This window comes from Aythya marila (genome assembly GCF_965140915.1).
Source record: "Aythya marila genome assembly, chromosome: 3".
Classification (NCBI taxonomy): Eukaryota; Metazoa; Chordata; class Aves; order Anseriformes; family Anatidae; genus Aythya; species Aythya marila.
Genome location: NC_139044.1, coordinates 49,356,271 through 49,381,154, shown reverse-complemented (window position 1 = coordinate 49,381,154; position 24,884 = coordinate 49,356,271). Strand labels below are relative to the sequence as shown.

Sequence of the window (24,884 nt, the reverse complement as noted above, 5' to 3'; positions counted from 1 at the left end):
ATCTTGGAGGTCTCTTCCAACTTCAGTGATTCTGTGATTCTCAATTCTTATGCAACTAGAAACAAGACATCTGCTTTGTCTGTGCCTTTGTGTAACTTCAGTGGCTGGATATTTTACAATCTCTTTGGATTACCTAACCCCGCACCTAAACACTCTTGCTATTAGTTAGGTAAGAACTAATCAGTGATCTTCTAATTCATGATATTACTATTTCCTACAAGGTTTTGCTATTTGTATTATAAAAGCTACCAAAGGCATGTTTAAATCATGACTGTACAGCGTTGTGTACTGCCCATGAATATTTCTGAAGACAGACCCACCAGCTCACAATCCAAAACCACACTCCTCACCTTTAGCAATGTTAAGTGCACTTCACTGAAGTTAATGAGCAAACTTTTAATCTATTGCATAAAATGCCAATGGGTGGAAATTATACATTAAACATTTTAAAAGCAAAGATAAGCCTGCAGTCACAGTCCTCACTGAAAACAGTTATTCAGAAGAAAGACTGCTTGTCTCTGCATGGGTTCAAATCCAGAGGTGTAGCATTCTGGAGATCAGTAGCATTTGTCAGAATGTACAAGACTGGGCAGAGTTTAACAGATTATGTTATATAAGAGATCAGAGCAGAAGATTCAAAGGCACCTTTTGGCCTGAAGTTTATTAATCTGCAGAAACACTACTCTGTACAGTGTGTCTGTGTCCAGCTGTTGGCAGGGGGGCGGCTGTGAGAAGAGGCCAGGGGCTGCCCCATGCCAGACATAGCCAGCTCTGCAGTGGACCCACGGCAGGACAGCTGAGCCCATCTGCCAAGCTGGTTGCACCTCTGGGAGAACGTGCTTTAAAAAAGGGGCAGAAAACACCAGAGAAGGAAGAAACAAGAAGCGAGAAACATCACAGGGAACACCAGAGGGTCAGAGGAGGAGCAGTAGCAGCAGCACTGTGGCAGGCAGATATTTCCTGCAGCCTACAGAGTGCACAAACTGGGGCAGAGCAAAGGTTTGAGAAGAAAGAGCAGCAGAGAGAAACTGTTAGACTGACTGCAGATACTCCTCCATTTCCCAGACCCTTGCACCACTGGGTCACCTTGGTGAAGAGACCAAGCGTGACAAGCTTTCTCACTCATGCTCTTCCTATATCCTCCCCTCAACCAGCTGAGGTTGGTAGCAGAGACTAACCCACCACACACTCAAAAGAGGTGTATGGAACTACTGAGTTTGAATAAGGATGAGGAAGATAAGCTCACAGCACACACCTGTGAAGCTTCCCAGTCTCAGCGTATTGATTCCTTCTAAATATGATGAGTGGACAAGAGCCACCTGCCTGGTTGTTACTGTTACACAACTTACTGTGGTCAACAATTCTGTCATTGCCATCCGTAGCTCACGGGAGCTTAATATAACAACACCAGTAATACTTTTAAAATTGCGTAACAAGGATGTATGATGCATCTCATGCACGTTTCATGCATTGGCGGCATTTCTGCTGGGTAATTCTATGGCTTTTGAGAGGACAGTCTGTAACTTCAAACTCTTGCAACACAACCAGCAACTATAAAGTGAGCTTTCTCTATTTTTTCAACTACAGGTTTTCTAATAAAGCATTCTAGATGCAATATGTCAAACAAGTCTGTGAGTAAATGTTGTGAGACAAGCAGAATGCTTTTAGGAGTCAGGAGTTCAAAAAGCAAGTAGTAAAGCACAGTACCGCAGCTACGGTACAAAAACTAATCACAAGGAAAAATAGCTTTAATCACCAGATATTCAAACTTTAACACAAAGTTGAATTAGGGAATAGGAAATCACATAAAAATTTGCATAGAAGTAACACTAAATATGGATGCAGGAAATATTACCTGTTTGAACAAGCCCGAAATGTTTGCTATGGAGATTTAATGACATATAGAAAGAAAAAATCAACTCCTGATAGAAGTAACTATATGCCATAGCTACAGAAGTAGCTACAATTTTATAAATTATACAGAATAGTAAATTATTCACATCTTACTGCCACTGGTATTTCCATAGCTGCAAGTTACTAGATCCAAGAATAATCCTTATGTAATTAAAAGAAATAAGATTTTATAATAACGTAGCTTATCTCAGAAAAATATTCTGACTTAATTGTATTTTGATTATAGCAGTTTGCATGTAATTACAAAGATACTTGGTACATTTTTTATAATTTGGGGTTACGGGGTCTTGTTGGTCTCTGATGCAGGCAAATACCTTGACAAATATTACGCAAATATCATTTCTAGGAGAGCTGTTTCATTCCTAAGCAATAATTAATCAAAAAACTGGAATCTTTATGATTCTGTAATGACTACCTTCCTAAAGCTGATTCATTTTACTTCTAATGAGATACATCACAGAATACATTGATTTCCATTTGTGGGGCAAAATTTTGCTATAATGACGTTAAAAAAAATTACGTTTGCATCTTTGAATTACTGCTTTGACTACATTTAAGGTGTATGTGTTATTGTATTAAAAAAAAAAAAAAAAAAAAAAAAAAAAGAACTGATGAAATTTTGAATCAAAAACTGGAAAAGGAAATGCAAAGATTTTTCTTCATCCATTAAAAACTTCAGCACTTCCAAAGCAATGTAGTAACAACTTAAGGCTAAAGCATTTAAATAAAAGCAGTCAGTATATGGTTTGGAAAATTCTGAAACCTAACTGAGTAATCGGGATATAAAAATGTACTAGGGACACATAAGTTCTATTACTTTCCTTTTGACCATTCCAAACAGGAAGAGAATATTTGCTGACCTGTTTTCGAATGTAGGCTCCTTCTTGGTTCCTCAGGACCCTCAATTGGTTGGTCAGCAAGGAAAATTCGTGCCTGGTCCACAGCATTGAGAATGGTTTGCTCTTTGTCCTTCAGTTCGCGTCTCAGTGCCTTTTGCAAAAAAAAAAGAACACCGTTTGTAACTGGATCTTGTAAACAACAGGTACTATAACTTTTTCCCTATTCTCACATCTCTGACCAGACCTGTCTAGTGATTCAGACTGCTAGATAAAAGGTAGATTTAACAAAATAGAAATAACAAGAAATTAATTAAGGCCAGAAAGGTTACTCTTACAGAAATAACTTGGAGAAGCAAATATAAGATGATAACAGCAGGTTTTTAAAACACTCACCTAACAGGAACTGAAACTACTACATTGAATTTAAAAGTATTGCTATGGTAGGATTGCTAATATACATGTACAGTGCATTGTTACAATGGATTTATTTTTAAATAACAAAAAATTGCATCTACTGAAAATTCATGCGATAATTTCACAATTGCTAAAAGCATTGCAAAAATACTTCACATTCCTTAGAAAACACTATCTCTTGTTTCCGTCTCCTATTAATAATATTTTTAAAACTTAAATGATATAGAAACAGGACATTTATGATGAGAATACATTCTGAAAACACATTCTTCAAACTAGCAACAAATACTTTGATCTTTACATGCAGAAACAATTAAAGCTTATATATAGGAAAAAAATCAATATTTTAATGTATTTTCATGCTAATGGAAATGAATTGCATGATACTTTGATTTCCAGTGATTACGATTTTTTTTAAAGGGTTAAGTGTAACCATACTGTTGCAACAAACAAAAAATCAAGAGCAGACAGCTATAGCATTTCTTACAAAGCATTTTCTTCCATTCATTTTTTCAGTATAAATCAATCTCAACTAGAAAGAAATTGGTTTGCATGATTTGTTTGTATTACTTCCTACAAGTATAAGCACAAATGAAGATACTTTAAATATTATTAAAACACTCTGCTTAATATCTTCCAACATTTTTTTAAATCTCTAATTACAAAATCAAGTTTTATTTTGCTGACACAGTCTGCTCAGTCCTCTCTCAAGAAAAGCAGTCAGCCAGTGTTCACAATGTTATATAACAAGAAAAAAGCTTTTCACTAGAGAAAATAGTTTCTCATGGAAAATAAGGGCAGACAGAAGAAAAGAGTTCTTTTCTCCTGATTCCTCCATATGGTGTAAGAGTTAACTTTGTTATCCTTTCAAAGGATAACTTATAAGTTATCTTTGATACCATGAACCATGACTGTCTTCTCTAAGACAAGCCCTTCTCTACTTTTTCTGCTCACCTTTCTCTACTTTCCTACGTGACTTGTTTACAAATTTAGCATTTTCACTTCCCTGATTGCAATTATTTGTTTAGAGATTATTTGAATTGGGGGGATTTGCCTCTCGAAGCATCGATTCTCTGTCGCCTCGCCTTCCAACATTCCTGGCATTGGAGCTGTCCAAATTGAGGTTGATAACAAAGAGACTTTAAGACTATCATGACAATGAACAACCTACAGACTTGGGTCCACATAGCTCATCAACTCGAAATCATCTGTGGCATTCCTGGTCACTAATACAGCTTGACAATGGAATCTTTATACATCACAGAAACTTTGTGTATGAAATACTAATATTGAAATAATTTTGTAGAAAATAACATATTAAGCACAGTACAGATTTCTTAACATTATAGTATATTATTTTATGCTACAAATGTAAAAAATAGTTTCAGAACAGCCACTCAGACTTGCATTGCTTTAGTCCCTATTTCTTCAGCAATACTGTATTTTCCCTTTCTTTCTTTCTGCAAGTAAACAAGAACAGCAATAAGAGAGCATGATGCAAGAATAATCAGATATATCAATAATACTCTCTTGTCCTTCCAGGCAAACCTCTCTGCAACAGAGCAAAAAAGAAATCCACTTATAAATCTAATCTCTAGCTCAAATATCATCTTTCTTGAGTGGACTGAAGAAAGATTTCATTGGAAAAATCAGATCTACAAGAATACTACAGAGTAAAAATAAGTCATAAAAAAGCCAGCAAGTAACAAAGGCTGCAATACTGAATTTTATTATTGTATTAAAGATTTCTTTAAAATAATAAATGCAATCATGTATTTGGGTGTTTTATTTAGTTTTGCAAAGATACCTCCCCAATGGCTACTCAGAATGCACGCACTTATTTCAGCATAGAAGTATATCACTGTGTCCCTGGGTGTCTTACTTGGCATTAAGGACTAAAACAGTTAAAGCACTCGTATTACTTTGAGTGGTACACAGAATTTGGAAGAGGGAGAAACTCTTCCCCTTTAGCTAGCTATACTTTAGATGGAGAAAATCAGGAGAAAATTAATACTAACTTTTTTTTTTTTTTTTTAATACATTAAATAATAAATGAAGGCATGGCAAGATGCTTTCAAGGCTGAAGACAGGCATCTCAAGACTTGCCACTGAAGCTGAGCACTAATAAGGTAAGCACATGGATGGAAATATTTTTGGAGAGCTATGTTGAATACGCAGCTGTGAACACAAAATTAAAAAGTGAACTCCAAGCACATTGGTACAATTAGTTTTTCTACATGTGATACTTGCATTTATAAAAGTATAATGACATTTTGAAGCCACATTGGTCACATGAAGAGGGGCTGTATGCAACTTTGGCAGTAATTCACGTCAACATATTTCATGCTATGATTCTAAAATATATAATTACTGTACGCTTTAGGTAGTGGATAAAATGCAAGCTTTACTTCCCTTAGGGAAAGACTGGTGACAGATTACCAAGTCAAATATCTACGCTTCCAACAGCTTTATTGCATTCATTTTTAAATTCATTCTTATGTTCTAAGTAAAGCAGGAAATGAATTTTTCACTCCTGGAGAAACAAACACTAGTTTTATTAGTTTTTCATTCTTACAAAAGAATAAAAACAAACAAACAAACAAAAAACGAAACAGAAGCCTAGAATCTGATGTGCTGATGAAGTGTTGACATAGTTTTCAGAACTGACCTTAAATACTACTATTAAAGAATAATAATTAAAATAAAATTCAAGAATAATAATTAAAATAATTATTATAATAATAATTAAAAAAATCCTCCTCTTAATCTCGAAAGAATTCTTCTACTGATAAACAGGGGCTGACAAAACTACTCTCTTGAGCAACTGCAACAGTGCTGCAGCATTCATTTTGCAAGCATGAGGGAGATCCTTCAGGCCATTTGACTGACAGAATAACACAAGAACCGACCACACACCATTCTTCTGCCATCTACCATTGATTCCCTTAGGGGAGAAAACCACAAAGTGTTATATACCTGATTTATAACCATTATTAGTCATTGATATAGTCTCCACTTTGATTTGTTCCCCTCTCAGTAACTGGGAAATGCATGCTTTTCACATTATAACTTCAGAATCTATATGCCATTTACTCTGTTGTAAATCTAATCTGTTTGTCCTCTCTTAATTATAGATGCTTATGATTTCTAACATAGAAAGGAACTCTTCTTACAAGCCAACATTTTCTGACTTACTGCCTCGATTTTGGAATTTGCCTAAATCATGGCCTTCTAAGATTTCTGTTGCAAATACTTTGTAACGTAAGACTGCTACACTCCTGAAAAAAAAATGCGAGCAAAACTTTTGCTACTCATGAATTTTTACAGAGTTTAGTGTACCCAGTAAGTGTGTATTTCCTTCAATTGTCATAAAATCATATTTCAAGCATAGTAAATTACACACTGTTGATTTACAGCCTCTTTTTTCCTCTTTCTAATGGTACAGGCTTGTACAGAGTAATTCGAGGAGCAGACCAGCTTAACAGCTCCAACAGATGAAGACAAAGCTAATTTCAAAAAAACACATGGGGTATTTCTTAAAAACAGAAGATATTTAAATCAGATCCCATTATGCACTCCTTCAAGGAAGACGCATGTTACTGTAACTTGTCTCTGGTTATCGCGCTGTAGCTTTATGTGCCTATCAGCAGCTCCCGTAGCATTTAATTACTTAGTCATCTTTACTCTGCACCAGGTGCTTGAAAAGCTTCTGTTACTTGTATACACTAAAATGAAATGGAAAAATCGTCCGTGGCATATGGTAGGAGAGGGAGAATAAGTGGGATAATTGAGAAAACTCAGAGACAAGGTTGTTTACAAAGATCACACAGAGATCAAGGTTATGACAGAGTCTCTGCCATCTGTTTGCATCATTAAAGAATCAACTAGAAAGACACAATAAGCGTAACACTTAAAAGCTGCTCCTTCGTGGCAGACACTATTTAATATAACACATGTATAAAATTTCAGAAGGAGGTATTTTGGTCTCTGGATACGTCTCCATGTGAAAATCAGTTTTATAACACATCTGCTGCAGCTGATATAGAATGCATTTATAAAGAATGCTTTCTAGAATAATATTTGAGACAGTGCATCTTACCATGCACTTGTCTGTTATTACTTAATCTACAAGGCAAGAGAAAGAAAGAGACAAATGGTGCATAATGTACAACCATTAATACCCAGAGATACCTAGAGGCATCTGCAGCATACAGGGCTCTGTAGATGAGACCCCATCCTATGTATTCAGGTGATGGGTGAGAACAGTGACCAACACCAGAATAAGGAAAGGAAGGCAAAGATCACAGGGAAAAGCACAGAAAGCTGTTTGCCTCAGTAATTAACACATCTTGATTATTTCAGATTCACTTTTTTAAATGGAAGAATCTCAAATTCACTTTTAAAGTTTGGAGGAATATCCCATATCATGTGCAAAAGGCTTCTTAGAAAGGGCCAAAGGCAAGTGAGCAGTGAAGACTGCAAGGTGTCTGCACATGGTGAAACAAAATCAACAGGAATATAAGAGCACAGATGTGGGCAAAAGAGAAAATTATACTATGCATACTGATAATCTTTTACCAGAAGGCCAAGAAATGTTAGCTTACTTTAGACTTCCTCCTTGGTTTCTCAAAAATTATGCTTCAAGTCAGAAATAGGGGTTTTTCTTCACTGAGACTATTCAGCCCTTGAAAATTTCTCTTCCCACTCCCGTCTACCGATGAGAGGATGTGCACATGGCTATGCATTGAAAGTATCACCCACCCCTGTGTGTACTTTTATAGAAATGCATTACTTGAAATAAGTATCTATAACGAGTTTTTAAACAAAGAGCTTTATGGTAGCACAGCCTAAAGCCAAAGATGGAGAGCTAAATTTGCGTTACATCATCTGCTGTTCAGACTTATAGAAACATCACTTTTTAAAAACTAATAATCTCAAACTGTGTCTGTGTGCTGACACCTTAGTTAAGAAAAGGTAACTGACTTCCTTCTGAACTTGTTAAAATTAGTTCAAAAGTGGTAAGGCTATTTTCTTCGTTTTCCCTCAACAGCTTTTTAAAAGAAAGAAAAATGACATTTTGAAGCCCTTTGGAAAGTTTTCCACTTAAAATAACCTTGCAAATAAAAGGACTCATTTGGGCACTAGAAAAGAACCTGACGTTATATTGTGATGACAGAGGAAAGCTTGATTTTAATATACATTACACTAGAAAGGACATTTAGAAGCATTTCTTGAATTAAAAAGCATGAGGTCACACTTTTTCTTAAGAAGCAAAATAAAATAAAAATGGATTTTCACACAGTTAATGATTTGCCAGTCATTAAAGAGAACCTCTCTTCCTTTTGTGAAGGAAGAACTGCTGCACGTCCTGCATTCCCTTGAGATGCTACCGGAGCTAAAATCAACTAGAGGTGAAGGAAGACGCTGCTTAATTGAGCAGAGGTTACAAAAAATAAAGCACAATGATGTTCATTAATGTCTTCCAGCACCAGTAATGTTACATAACTGGAGTTTTTATTTCCTAGCTCACTGAGACAAAACTTCATTATTTGTGTTTCTGGGTCAATGATAACCAAGCCTTGGCTACCCTGACAAGTTTGGAGGGCTTTACAGAATGAAGCTGTAGGTACTGCAAAGTGTGGGATGCTTGTAACTATCTGATTTAGAACTGTGTTGGAAAAAAACACACTGCAAACCACTCAGCTGTGGTCTTCAGAACAGATTTTTGAAAATTTTATGATTGTTGTTCTTTACACAAAAGTTATTTGAAGAGATAAAAATCTGTGTTCATACGAATTCCCAGTTGAATGATCTTTTCAAACCTTCAGAATGATATCATATGCTGTTTGGATTTCTCAAAAAAAAAACTTTTTTATACCTCTCCTCCTTCTAGTTCAGGAAAGCCATTTTAGAATATTTAATTCCTACTTTACTTTTTGCTGCACAAAGAGAGGGTTCCCCTTTCTAAGACTAAGCTTCCTCCCTTATCAATTACAATATTGATACAGGGCTTTTTAAGGGACAGCAAACTGGTTTTCTTTCATAATTACATGCTCTAGCATTGTAATGAGCAAAGCAAGCCAAGTATTGTATAAATCAAACTTGCTACAGTACAATACTTCTTTTACTCATTGAGCCAGCTTCTAAGCTAACTTGGTGTATTTTGGTCTGAAGCCATTATAAAACCATAGCTAAAAAAGGGCAGAAGAATCATTAAATTTGATGGCTCATAAAAATACATAAAAGAAATAGATGAAAAAAGGATCCTTTTACATTGCTATACACAGGAAAAAAATATTTTAAATGGTGGTGTTAAAAAAAAAATACCCATTTAATGTACCTTATCAGGATTTCATGTAGGAATTCATTGCACCCTACAGACAGCAAAAGCACATGAGTCAGAGTGCAGAGTCTGACAGAGACAAAAAGAGAAACTCTTGAAGCTTTCTACTGTTTGGGTGATGGGAAAAAGTATTTACTTTTCCACAACAGCAATAATCATACTGCCAGCAGTGGAACCAATTTCCAAATGCCAAACTGCTACACATTCAGTTTTACATCAAAGGACTACAATGTGCTTTTCGTGAAGGAAAATTAATCCCACCAACCTTTACTATGGAAACATGACAGCCATCCTGTATCAACAACCTTGAAAGACTCGGATATTTTTTTCTTTAAATCTTAAAGGAAAGTCTGGACTATGTTTGAAGGGCAGAAGAGAAATGAGCATAACAACTCGACTTTGGATCTTTCCTAAAGAAGATTACACAGTTCATGCTAAAGTGATTAACCATGACAAACCAGCAAGTTGTGATGCTAACACACGCTTGCTTTTAACAATTGCAGGTGATCAAATGCTCCATTTTAGATCAGATCCGAATAACAGCACTTCAACAGTGAAATACATGAGGCCTAGATTCAAAATATATTTGAGAAAAAAATGGCATCTATGGCATCTGTGTGGTCTGTGAATACTTCCTCTGCCCCCCTCCCCCTCCTTTTTTTTTTTTTTTTTACACCTACATCTGTTAAATTAATTGAACTGTGCCCTAATCCTGATTAATTACAAAACCCTAATATACTCAATGGGACCACAAAAACCCTTCAGCGGTCACACCAGCCAGGTAGCAAGTGTCGCCCACTGCTGATGAAGAGCAGCTCATCAGTGCTGATGTCCTCCTTACTCCCAAGAAGGCACGCCTCAGCACCAACCCACAAGGTAAGGAAAACGGAACCACAGGTGGAAATCTGGCTGAACAACACCAGCTCCCTCCGCTGCTCTTCCTAAGACTTGTTCTCCAGACCCCTCACCAGCTTTGTTGCCCTTCTCTGGACTTACTCAAGCACCTCGATGTCCTTCTTGTAGTGAGGGGCCCAAAACTGAACACAGTACTTGAGGTACGGACTCACCAGAGCCGAGTACAGGGGGAAAATCACTTCCCATATTTACCTCTGGTCTGTACAGGGATCAAACCCACAACCTTGGCATTATTAGCACCACACTAACCAACTGAGCTAACCGGCCCTGCTAAAAGAAACTCACATAAGCCTCTGTGGCCAGGGCTCGAGCCCATGACCCCAGCAATACTTCAGAGGGGGGTGAGAGCTGCAAGCCACCAGGCTACCACTGGCTCTTCATAATAACCAGCAGACTTTAAACACAAGTGCATGATTGAGAAGTTCTGGACAGCCCTTTAGAAAAATAACACTTAAACTGACCAAGAAAAAAAATCTATGCAGGAAACCCCAACAATCTCCTCTGTCCTCCAGCCTCTTTTTAGGAAAATGTGTTGCCCTTCATTAGCATCACATGTAATCCAAGGGATGATGACAAAAGGCCAACCATTTGTCCAAGAAGAAAATAATCCACAACTTCTAGCTATTTTTTTTTTTTTTTTTTTTTGGATACAGAAGCAACTTTATCCTATCTGTCTGTGAACAGCAGTGATTTTTTTTTTTTTTTTTAACTAAAGTTTGTTTTCCAACAATGTTTTGGAAATTTTGTTTCACCAACAATGACACTTTAGGTATATGTGCCGAAAGAAAGAACGTCAGACTTTCTGCCATTTGATGTGAAAGGTGGAGAGGGGATATACCATTCCTACCAACATAATGCTTTAATATTGGCAGCGTATACAAACTGAAAGCATCTTCCTACAGAGTAGGAAACAAAAGTGATTTGAGAATACTTGTACAATCAGCATGAAAATTGTCAGCAATTCTTAAGACATTTCTCCATTCTCTAATTATATGGAATTAGACTAAATTCCACTGTATACATAACTCTAGGGCAAATGTATCATGTTTCATGAAGAATCCAACTTCAAATTACAAAAGATTTACCACAGGCATTCACGTACATTTGTGACTGGAAGATGATAGGATGATAGATGATAGGAAGAGAAATGACCCCCTCTAATTCTTCCTTTTTTATATTTTTACTTTTTTTTTTTTTTTTTTTTCATTTTTTTAGCCTGTACCCTCAGTCTCTGCTACTCTGTCAGAAGCAGGTTATAAGAAAGTAAGACAGTTATGACTGAACCAGAATCTTTATTCTAAAACGCACAATAGCTGTACTCCAGACAAAGAGGACTGACACTAAGCAATCAGTAAGCAAAAATGCAATGTTGTTTTAAATTGTCTGCCAAAAAAGGCAAAACTCATAGCAAAACAGCATCGTAGAATGCCAAATAAAGCACAGCAGTATTACAAAGGCATTTTAAGACATTATACTCTCTAAAATCAACCTTTAAGATGAGGCAATGTATCGTCAAAATAAAGATCTTTCCATTTCAGATTGAACTGTTTTATATACCTATTTACAAAACAGAATCTACATCTCTTCCTCATACAAAGTTTAACCTCCTTTGAAGAAGCAAAGGAACTGTGTGTCCTCTATGCTAACTCTAATTAGTTTCAAATGGGGAAACTGCAATGCAAAACAGAACAGCGCAGCTTTGGACAAGTTTTACTACTGAGTTACATAAAAACCCAAGCAAGATTATAGTGGAAACACTGACAGACAGTCAAATTTGTCTCCTCTTTATGAGTAGCAACTGGTATAACTTCTGCTGTTTATACCAGAAAATATTCCAAGGGAAATGCAGGGGAGGGACAAAGCATGAGGAAAAAAAATATTTTTAAATGCTTCCTAACCAAGCAATGCCTTCAGCCTGACACAAGACACGTAAAACATCTGCTGTGTATTAAATGTTTACTCAATTTCACAGCAGCGCTCAAATATTCTGTTAGCACTAGTGACCACACAACATCTGCAGCATCTTGCACCATTTCCCTGCACCATGCAATAGCAACCGACCAGCTACCTCTTCAATAGGAAGACAAATTCTTCCCCTTTCTTTGCTAGCCAGCAACAGACAGACCTGGGTTCGCTTAGTCTTTATTTTTACTGAGCACTGATGAACTGGCAGTGTTAACAGACCATCAGATACTGGCTTCAAACTGGGATAATACCACGAACAAGTTGGGTGCTGCACTGCTGTTCTTGAGACCAGCCTTAAACTCAAGTCTTCTTTTCTTCCTTTCAAGGGATTAAAATTTCTTCTGTGTTTCTTCAGATAAAAATCAATGAGAAAAGATCTATTCTGCATGGTCTCATAAGCTACTTTACTAATAAGTGGTACCTCTTACATTACTGCTGAGGTCTTGAAAAAGACTTACTATCTGCAGTTCACACTCCAGACATTCAGAAAGAACGTTACAGCATGCAGCCTTATGAATATTTGTTCAGTGCAAGAAGACAGGAAGCATTTTCATTGTGAACATGCCAGTGTCTCAAATATGCAAGAGGTTTCCTGTAACATCAGCCTCTTCAGTGCAAGTGCACATCAGGGTCCTTGACGATGAATTGCTATCATCAAAAAAAAATGGGCCGTACAACATGATGTCATCTATGAATTATAAATAACCAGAAAAGTGAGATCACTGCAAGAAGTCTCAGCTGAGCATCTCCCGTCTGACAGCTGTGTAAGGGGAGAAATATTCTCCTCTGCGGGAGGAAGCACAGGCACGAGAGCTCTGTTAAAACTTGGGCATCAGCAACCAAATGCTAGGGACCAGCTACAAGTTGGCACTACCACTAATGTTTCTGTCCTGGTTTCTGGGTTCAGTTGTGTGCGTGTGCATCCATGCATACACGACAGGGGACTGCTACTGGAAATCCTTTCAGAAGCAGAAATCCCGTCAAAGCTAATTACTCCTCTTTCTCAGGGACAGTCACTTTGCTTTCTCTTCAGAAACAAATGGGTTAGACAGACACCTGAATAATTACTGAAAAATCAACACTGGGACTGTCCTCTGCTGCTGGATTCCCCCTTTGCAGCAGAATACCAGGGAGTCAGGGACAGGCAGCAGCAGAGTAACTACACTGGCTCAGAACAAAGTCCTGTCTCCACGACCAGCTGCAGAAGTCACTTCAAACAAAAGATACTCAAAGTAGGAGTAAGTGCCTCAAAATTATCACCCAGAGCTCAACCCAGAAAGCCTTCCCCTGTCAAACTGCAATTCCTTTCTGTGCTTGCAGCATGATCTATTAATGTTTTGTATTAAATGCTCCCCTCTCCTTAATCCCCTAAGCATTTATCTCAGTTATTTTACATCACCAAGATCTAATTCCCTCCCAAAACTCTGCTTCTTTGTTATAGCTTCCTCTTTTCAAAACTATCTGAACAGAGAGTCTTTGTAAAGCTTATGCCACATAGTTAATTACTGTGACCTGACAGATTACATAGCAGCCCTGATTTTGGTTCTTTCTCAAAAATTTAGTCTCTGGATCACTTGCAAGGATTTCCAGTATCTGCTCAGTATGAAGAAGTGACTTTAAAACCAAACACTTAAAAAAAAAAAAAAAAAAAAAAAAAGCAGTATTTGAGATGGGAAGCATTCTACTTCAGACAAATTACTAATTTTAATAGATCAGGCATGTGTGGGAGAGATATGAGGAAGGGCAAAAACATAGTGTCCCCCTGGTTACACACCTCTTCAGCTGGTTCTAGTTGCCATCAAAAGATGCAAAAAAAAAAAAAAAAAAAAAACAACTTGCAACCACACGCAATAATCTGCACCACTCTAGTAGTTCCACTTCTGCAACCTAAACTTGTTGAGCACAGCCACCTTGCTAGGCCTCTGGATTTCTAAGCAGGTGATTAACAATGTCTCATAATAACTACAGAAAACCCACCTGGACCTGTAAATTAAACTAAGCAGATAACCAAAATAGAAACTAGTTACATGAAAAAAATATCTGCTTTCAATCAACCCTACCCAATGAGATGCTACAAACAAAACACTGCTGGGCATTCAGTATACATACATTAATTAACAACCATTGGGTAAACCGGATTGAAATTTGTCAGTGTTTTGCAAATTGTGTTAAATCATCCAATTACAGGGTCACACCCTCCTACAGACCAACAGACTTTGCTATCTCATCATTTTAACTTAATCTTGTTATATGGAGCCTTACTGCAAATGCTGTCATTAACCACTTTTTGGAGGATTACAAGTGGTTTTCTATTCATGAGAAAGAAATCATTTAATATAACAGACACTAATTTGGGGTCAATTACTGGAAGAGATGAGTACTTACAAGCTTTCTTTCATGATGCAAGGCAATGTGAAGTTAACTCAGTTACACAAGTACTTTCCCCCAGAAAGCAGGCACAAATCACAGTATTTCTATTAGTTATACTCACTTCATTTCCTTTCTCTGCTTTGTTTCTCCAGTATGAGAAGGTGTTTGTTTTTTTTGTTTGCTTAAAAAACTATTCAGACAAAGCATTGGCATATTTTCCATGTAGTAAAACCAAAAGTCTAAAACAGAATCACTTTTTTTCTTTAGAATCTATGAACTTGAAATAATAAACTATTTTTCATAAAGAAGCATAAAATACATAAAAACAGAATCTTATTTTCAGTCCCAAATACTCAGAAACAAGCTGCATGCCATGGCAAAGTTACCTAGCAAAGGTATGAAGAGAAACAGGAAAAAGAGTGAAATGCTTAAAACGAAAATTGGATTTATTTATTTTTTGGTGGCTGGATGCTCTTAACAACATTCTCCCATCCCTACAGCAATATTTCCAAGAGATGTATGTATTAGCTCAAAGCCATTAAAAAAAAATACTAAACATGCAAATCCGGTGCAGCACGATACCTATCCATTGATCCCTTACCCCTGAGAACCTTCATGAAATACGGATATTAAAAGCACTAAAGGAGTTGCAGTTATTTATTTTATTTATACTGTATGTAGTAATGTAGTGTTCTAACTTCTGTGCTTGTAACTCAGAAAAGAAGTAATTACTTTCTTAGGAATCTCTTTACATTTACTTCCAGCTATAATCAAAATCTGGCAAGCATGTTTAGTTGCTCTATAGAGATTTTTAGAGCACATGCATCATCCTATACCTGAACAGTTTCCAGGACAGCATTAAGTAATATGATTCACATCTGCCTTGTGTTTGTTCTTTCATTTACTCTCCAGTGAAAAAAGTTCAGTAAATATCAGTTTTACATAACATGGGTTTTTGTTTGTTCGTAGATACTGTGTTGTGTTTACTACCAGGCGTTCCTTCATGCACATTTACTTCACAATTTTAGATCCAGTGTTGAGATAAATAATTCTGCTCCTCTGTCTGTGCTGCTGCACCACCACCACGAGAAGCATAAATTGGAAGACTTGAGTGAAGAAAGGGTTTGAATAACTGGAGCTAAATTATGCTCACCAGACTAAGAATCTCTTAGCAGCCAGAAATGTCAGAAGGCATTAGCTGCATGCTGATACAGAAGAGCACAAGATCATAAGAAAACCACCCCAAACAAGGCTGACCTATTGGAAATGAGTAATTTAAACCAAGCATGACTGCCTTGTAGCTTCAGACTCCTTGGCACGTCTCTCTCTGCCCATATGCATCACCTCCTCTCTGCTCATCTCTGTCTGCTGCATTCAAGGTCTGAGCTATCTCAGAGCATTACAAATACAGCATGACAGAGAAAACTGCAGATCACTTGCACATCACTGGTGTTGGAGAAGATGCTGCCCGGTCAGTTCCTGTAGTGCCTCTGTGCAGAGCAAAGCACTGCTGCAGGATTGTCTCACCTTCGTGGAATGGCAAAACAAAACTAGGTGCTGAACATCAGAGATGTAGTTTTTAAGGAATGACTTCTTGGCCTCCCTTCTTCAATAAGGGCAGTGCCATCATAGCACATTGCTGGGCACCTCTACCAACACTCACAGAAGAAAGGCTGTAGCAGAATTTAGGGCTTTTCTTTCTTAAGCAGTAAGAGTTAGACTTGGATATTTATTATTGCAAATAATGGTTCATCTTTTAGCCCAGTTTCTCAGCACAGCCCTTCTTTGGCACAGAAGACTGGACATAAATTAAGTATGCACATCTCTATAAGCACCTTTTCAGATAGCTTCTATCTAGATATGTCCAGAGTTGATCATCTCAGTGCTGGCAAAGTAATAGTTTCATTTTAATTACATGTAATATCAAGGCTGCAAACTGACAATCAGAAAGTCAAAGTGTGACTACAGCCTTGATGCAGTGTCAATGATAGTCTGATCATAATCTTTCCCTCCCCACAATGTTAGTCAAATGCAGTTAATAGAAGGGTTTGTTCTAAATTTCTTTTTTTCTTCTTCTTCTTCCTTATTACTCAGAGAACAATCCAAACACATCCATAAGATAGAATGGGTGAAAATCATAGCATTTCAATTTTGTGGACTTATGTACATTTAAGATTTGCTTTTCTGAAACATTCCTTTCAAAGACCATGAAAGATAACAAAAACATTCTGAGTATGAATATGGAATAAAAGGCAGAACGATGAAGCACCAGTGCCATAAACGAAGTTTCTGAGTTGGGGAATGAAAAAAAAAATCCCAATACTTGGCTTACCTGGGCACAAGTAGCTTTACGTGCCACACTCCCAGCTTCTCACAAATGGCACTATACTAAACTCAGACATGGGAACACCAGATTTCAGATTACTTCTGCATAGGAGCCATCCTCCTCCTCACAGCAAGCAAATGAACTAAATGAACTAAACTGAGTACTAAGCACACCAACATAAAGCAGCGTGAAAAGTGCCGAAGTTTGTTTATGATGTAAGAGCAATAAAACCGCTGACAGCCACACCTCTGCATGGGCTCATTTCACCTATTTGAAAAATATGTTTGTCACTAGCGTAAGTATCTTTGCTGCACTGCTGGATGCATGTACCCTATCTGTTATGTATGAAAGGCAAATGGAAAGAGTTTGATCATCAGGAACTCACAGAGAACGGAGAACTAAGAGACTGAAATACTCATGAATAAGGGAAAAATACTTCTGCTAGCAGGATGCTGTTCCCTCTTCGGTTTGGATGCAGGACCTCACAGCTGTGTTTAAAATGTCAGCAGCACACAGCTTTACAGATCTGCCTCACCACTGGAAAGTCTGTCATACTCTCAGTGCTTCTGCTGCCTCCTACTCGCACACTGCCCTTGGGAGGAAGCCTGCTGTGTGGGCTTGGTGTGCACGTCCACAGACAGCGGTCGCTTTGTGGCTCTGGGAGCAGTCACAGCAGTAAAGCTGAGCATGCCGATGCTGATCATGCTTTACAAAAAACTACTGTGTAAGGCTGTGTATGTCTCCATTTGACTTTTAAAAGCCCCCTAAGGCCTCATGTAATGAATCCAACAAATAAATCTTTCAACTCAATCCATAAGAGCAGTACGAGGACCAGAAACAGTTTCTGGATGCAGTCAAGTCCCTCACAGAGCAGGGCAATGGCATGGTGTCTGCTGGCCCAAGGAGAAGAAAATTACTCAGAGACCTACCTAGGGGTGAAGCTCCACTTCAAGTTTCTTAAGTGCAGGTTAGCAGTGCTAGCTGACAAAGAGCCATCAAACCTTAGTGAGACACCAGGAATTCAACTATGAGAAAACATGCCAAAACTAAGAAACCGATTATGTATTTTGCCACCTTGAGTTCCAGGAGACTGAAGAAGGACATCACTCAGCTAATCCAGTCTCAGACCAAATGCCAGTTCAAGTGCACTTAACAAGGATATTATGAGCATGCTCACTCCTCCCTCCAGGGCTAGAGGTCCATTTTAAGGGACTTTACTGCTATATGCAGCTCTTCTTAGCTTTGTGTTTTTCTCCCTCTTCCCTCACTTTTGTTTTTAAATTCCAGATTGTTATAATTTGTAAACACAGCCTTACATTTACACACAAGTGCAAACTCCAGTTAATGCCTTTCCCGAAAGTAAGAATCCCTAAAAAATCCTGAAACCCTGTGTGCATTTGCAATGTCCCCTCTATCCACTTATGTAATGCTCTGAGTAGCCTCCTTCAGCCTTTTCTTTCTCCAACAGCTTAAAAGACCATTGCCAGGCTTTACAATGTCAAAGAAAAAGCAAATTAAAATGTTATTTTTCTATCAATTCACAGATACTTGTGCCAAGTAACCAGATAGTGCTTTTACCAGCTACACTTACTTTTTGTCTCAACCTTGAAATAATTTGCAGTTTGGAGTTAAATTCTCTCTCAGACTTAAAATTTAAATATTGAAGTAGAACTCTCAGAGTCTTGTGATGAATATACATCTCCCTTCTCTGTGTATTTAATTAGAAAAATACATAGAAATGAACTTTTGAAAGTGCTGTTCATAATGACTCAGCAGATCAATATGAGAAAGCTAAGCACTACCTGTTTTAATGACTCAAGCCTAAAAGCTTCCTAAATCCTCACAATTAAAAGAACTATATATTGTACAAAGTTCTCATTCATTTTTATTCATACTGAAAAGCCGCCAGAATTACTAAGTACCCAACTCTAGAGAAGAAAATAAATCTATGAGAAGGTACTACTTCTGAAATACAATATTTAACTCCTCAGTAATCATTTTTACTCCCAGTTTAGAGGGTAGTGAGACATTGCTGCAGCATGGAGGAAGAAGAAAAAGGTTATTCTAAGTCTACTTTTCAATCAGGACTCATTTCTGTATCAGGCACGGCGGCTCCTGAAAGCTCAGATACCTGGCATGACGGCATACATCAACCACAGCACTGATAGCAGTGAGAAATGCCGCACAGCCGCTCTCTGCTTTGAAACTCCAGATGGAAAATCACAAAAAAAGCACAGGACACAACTGCCAGACATCATCAATCATTATTTAAAAATTACAGCAGCACCACCACATATATTTGATGCTAACATCTTTTCACATCAGTCTTCCTTTTTCTTATTCATGGCATGAAATTGTTACATTTTTCACATTTTTTCAGATGGAGTGCTTCATCCCTGCCTAGCATCCGATCCATTTAAGGCTGCAAATCCTTACACAAACTCGTAGGCTATCTCCTTTGAGGCATGTTCATCCCTCAAAAAGGAGATGGAATTGCAAAATAGAAAACACGCAAATTATTGCTACCTAAAAAAAATAAAAAAAAATAAAAAAATTCATATCAGATTAATTCCAAGGTGGTAAAATATAAACTGTACAAAGTATAGAAGGGGAAACAATATAAGTAAATAAAAATGATCAAAATAATAAATAAAACTATAATGAAGAATAAAAAATAAATGACCCAAAGTAATATTTAACTGGAAAATGATGCACTTGTGTCAGTAATGTCTTTAAAACCATCTCCTTTACTATTCTCTCATCAGTTACTATTAATCCTAAATTCTTGCTGACCTGTTTCATTGACTTAATGAAAATGTACCACTAGAGGTAATGATGTGATTGAATCAGTAAAGTCTCTGTTGGTAGAGAAAATTTTAATTTACACCCAAGTGAATCACACATTTATAACAGCATATATTTTTACCGACTGCATGAAAATCTTAAGCATGGTCCTTTCACTGATCAAGGTATTATACTTAGGATCTCCGACATTCTTCAAGTTGCAAACCAGCTGCTTCAAGGGGAGAGGAAGTCATATTGTCATTCATTGTCTCAGGGTTTATCAACTGAAAACTTAGTAGTATAGAAGAAGTGTATAAACTCAAAAAAGTGAAAATAAATATAAGAAAGTTTACCTAATGATTTATGGCTTTAGTTTACTTTTCTAAAACTTATAAAACAACTTGTTTGCAAAAGCAAAATTGCCAGTGACAACATTATGAAACTAATCGGAAAATATAGTTTTATTGTGTTAGACCATCAAGCACTGGCACAAATCATTTTTTCTATTTACACATTCATTTAACAAGGAAGATGAAAATTGTAGTTTAAAATATATTAGCATCAGCAACTATTAAAAATAGCTCTTTGATGAGACCTTTAGAATATTCTTCCTTTGTCTGGGCTGTGCCCACTCATTTAATAACAGCCCACACCAGGTAGAAGGCCAATAAACCCATGTGGCTTCCTATGTGCACCTCACATCTGTCCTGCAGAGACAGAGGGGTTACAATAGGGGCACCCGACAGACAGCCATCCGTCATTAGCTCCATCACGGTGTATCTGATGACCGCAAAGTACAGCTATGGCTGCCCTTCATTCACTGAGGGACCAGAAGAGGCTGCTCACGCCACATGTTACCATACACATAACTACTGGGGCAGAGCAGGCTACAAAGCTTTCCCAGCCCGTGAGCGCACAGCACTTGCAAGCACTTTAGAAAACAGCTGCTTCGCCATCAGTCCTGACATATGTTACATCATCATTAAGCAACCAAATAGGAAGGACCTTCAAGAAATCCTTGCTTTTGTACAGGATGCTTTTAAAGTATCCTGACACTTTACAGGGGAGTAAATTAGACAGTGGGCAACCAAGCACGTGAGATAGCTGGTTGGTAATGAATGGGCGATTATGAGGACAACACCATGCTCTTTATAGAAAGGGAAGCCAAAAAAAAAAACAAAAAAAAAAAAACCACCATACAAATAAAATACATAAATAAAACCACACTGCCCAAACCCCAAAACACCTAAATCCAAAAACAGAAGCAAGAGCCACCTTGAAACCAAATTAAACTGCACTCAATAGCGTTCAGTAAAACATCTATTAAAAAAAACTGCTCACAGTAAATCTGTAAGGAATGTCTGATACATTGCAGATCTATCAGGCCCTGAACTCGTACCTAACTGCAGATGATCAGACAACCATGAGTCTTCTCTGATATGGACAACGCACTGACAATACCTTAAGTGATGCCAGAAAAGGAAATTATGGCACTGGCCCCATAATACAAGGACACAGGTTCCAAATCTGATTACAAGAAACAAACAAAACTTACCTTCTTTTCCCCATAACAACCAACCAGCTTGCATAAATATTATTCTCCACTGAAGAGTTTAAAACTCATTTTTAAAGTTAATGACGTTGGTCATACTTTTTCATTATTTGGTGATTACTAAAACTTTCCCCACACAGTTATCCGCCAGATTAAAAAGTCATCTGCTAAAAAGAAGCAGACTGCACATCTAGATAGAGTTGAGGAATGAGTGGGCATCTTGATACAGGGATTCCTCATCTAAAAAGGCAGCTCAAGCTAACTTTGCGGAATGACTCAAATAAAGGATCTACATGTGCATGAGGCCCAATAAATGGGTCAGATGCAAGCGTAACTGGATAATACAAGAGTATCAAAAGAAAAAGAAGTGCAATTCATACATAAGGACCTTTAGCAAAAGTGGGACTCCTAACAGCATGATACCTTTTTGAAGCACAACGTTTAACTTTGCAGGGAATGCATATTAGCACAAACCTAAGTTTCAGCAGTTTTCCCGAAAAGAAAGCTCCAAATCCTTAAGCACTATTTTAGGCTAATAGACCTTTTGGCTGCTCAAGTTGAAAGACCAGTACTGGAAGCAGCTTTGCTTTCTGAAGTTATGTTCCTAATACTTTCCCAGTCCCTCAGACTAACCTAACTAGATGAGAGAAATTCACTAAATCTAGGTCAGAAGATAGGGATGGTTGGTAACTTTGGAGGAACACCTAATAGGTGAGGTTAAGAGTTCCTGTAAACACAAAAACGCACACCCTGAAAAGTTGCCTTGGCCATTACACCACTCTCTACCCTTTCATTTCTTCTGAAAATAAAAATAAAAAGAGGAACCAAACAAAATAGCAAATACAATAACAACAACAACAACAAAAATCCCTCCCCTATTTTCTACATAAATTTCTAAGCCTAGCATTTAATCTCAAGAATCTGCATGAAAAAAAGGATTGGGCAGCTGCCATGGCAATGCAATTTTTCCAATTTATTGCTGATGTTCCTGGGGTGGATTACTGGCTGTAATAACAAGGGATTGAGGATCCAATAGTTCAGGAGTTAACTAGAATAAATATTCTTCTCCTCTAAAGAGTCTGCCTGCGGCAACAAGAAGTAGGATCCAGATGACAATATCCTTGACAGAAAATAAAATGGATTCTTTGCCAGTCCATGCAGGCAACTGCAGTCAGTTTCAGAAGTTTTTTGTTTGTTTGTTTTGTTTTTTAACACAACACCAGAGTTTCTCTTATTGCATGTTTAATAATAAACCATTGCACCTGTTCTCCAGAACTGTGACAGAGGCGGAACTCATCCCTTGGGAACACACAATAAAAGAAAATAAAACTCTCTAGCACTTGCACAGTATTCATGAAGAAAAGAGTTATGTAAAGGGGTTCTTAAAAGATTTGGATTAATCCCTGTAAACTCAATTCCACACCCTGAATTACAAGTGAACAGCTTTGCTAAATACAGTATGTCTTCTCTTACTTGGTCCAATTTATCAACAACAGATCACAAAAAAAAATAAAGGAGACCAGAGAAGACTGCAATTATGGAGGAAGCATCTCAAACCACTTTCAACATGAAAAGGCATGAGCAGGATGAATAGTTTTCAATTCTACCTCATACAGGTTATGAGAGTGCCTGAAAAAATATGGCAAAGATCACTGTATAATAGTGGCTCTCTACTGGTTCTCTGCAGTTGGAAAAACAGATTTGCTGCCTCTGTGCTGTTTGGGGAATCTCTGTTGTTCTGTTTTTGTTATCTTACTCTCTGCCTTTGAAAAAATAGACCTCAGCAAAAAAAAATAAAATAAAAATATTTACATTTAGAGAAACGTCCTACTTCACTTCCTTGTACCAGTCCAATTCATTAAAACAAAGTGAGAGCTCATCTGTTGATATCCTTAGATTTCAGGTAATACCTAGCATTTTTAATGCAATTGAAACATCTGATCTTCAAATTGCATACACTAAATTCAAGTCCCTGACCACTTTCCTGGCAACTTAGAAAAAAAAGATCTTGTGAGTCTCTAAAATCATTTGCTCAATATGCAGCAGCAACAAAAAAAAAAAAAAAAAAAAAAAAAGCCAGTAAAGTGTTGAGTATCATCAGGAATGGCAGGGCAAAAAGCAAAGTAAATATAAAACATTGGTACAACCTCATCATGTTGCATATCTCATGCAGTATCAGTCAACATACCTCCAGAAGGACATAGTGGAGGCAGAAAATTGCACAGAGATGACCAACAGCTGTCTTATGGGTAGAGATTAAAAAGGCTCAGGAGTTAAGAGGCTCAAAAAAGGTATGACAACATTTCCAAATCACGAAGGCACTGGAAAAAGTGAGTGAAGAATTGTCATGCATCGAATCCAACAATATTTGAACAAAGGCCATTGAAACTTCAAACCTAGAAGGAGATCAGTTGAAAAATGATTTTAAAGAAGTTTTGTTGGGTTTTGTTGTTGTTTGGGGCACACAGAATTTTAATTCTCTGTGTAAACAGAATTGGTTGCAAGCATTTGGCATCTATCTGCCACAAGTAGTTGTGGAGACAAAATAACAGCAAATACAACAAGAAGTTAGACATAGTGATGGGAAACTGGTCCAAAACAGATACTAAAAGAAGAGGCAAGGATATACTAACAAGGATATATATAGTTTTCATCCAGTGATGTGGCTGCCTAGAAGTAGAAGAGGAACAGATGACCCACAGTAGCCAGAATGAAATGCTCTCTGAGTACCATCATCTACTGCCACCATTGAAAAAAATATACTGTAATAGATGAACCACGGGTCCAGAAAAAAAAGATTTTTTGTATGCTTAAGTGCATGTGACTCTAATGAAATGGGAACTTCAAGTCAAAGAATTGAAAAACAATTTAAAAAAAAAAAAACAAACAAAAAAAAACATCAAGAAACAAACAAGAGCACCAAACCTACTTAAAAGAACTGGTACAGAGAAAGAGTTTGGGGTCAAAGAATGTAGAAGATAGGAGCCATTTATTTTTAACATTACATGAATTAGTTATAGCTTATGGTAGCATTCCCAGAAAGATCCCTGTAATCAAGCCTCAAAAAGGTCACAGATGATCCTCAACTTGTGATCTCTTTCATGAATAATGTGATGGCAACATGTAGTTTCTGACACAGCCTTGTCCATATTAAGAATGAAGAATCCATGAACCATCTTGGACTTTTCTGAACCAGTAAGATAAGAGCCAGTTCCCACTCAAACAGTTTAGATACATGCTGACAGAACAATACCCAAGCTTCAAAGCCACAGCTTGACTGCAGAATGGGTCACCACTATGCCTGTGCTCCATCACCTTCACTGGCTAAGCACGTAGAATCATTAAGTTTGGAAAAAACCTCCAAGATCACCTGGTCCAACCGTCCCCCTACCACCAATATTGCCCACTAAAGCATGTCCCTAAGCACCACGTCCAGCCTTTCCTGGAACACCCCCAGGAATG

At 37.5% G+C, this 24,884-nt stretch overlaps 1 protein-coding gene across 4 annotated transcripts in view; it reads right to left on the bottom strand.

Moving 5' to 3' along the window:
- Positions 1-24,884, bottom strand: part of UTRN (utrophin) — a 366,390-nt gene that overhangs the window by 91,703 nt on the left and 249,803 nt on the right. For all 4 annotated transcript variants that reach the window (XM_082756434.1, XM_082756433.1, XM_082756435.1 and 1 more), the window contains one exon: positions 2,775-2,904. In XM_082756434.1, the coding sequence (XP_082612560.1) occupies positions 2,775-2,904 (130 nt within the window). The remainder of the gene's footprint in view (positions 1-2,774; positions 2,905-24,884) is intronic.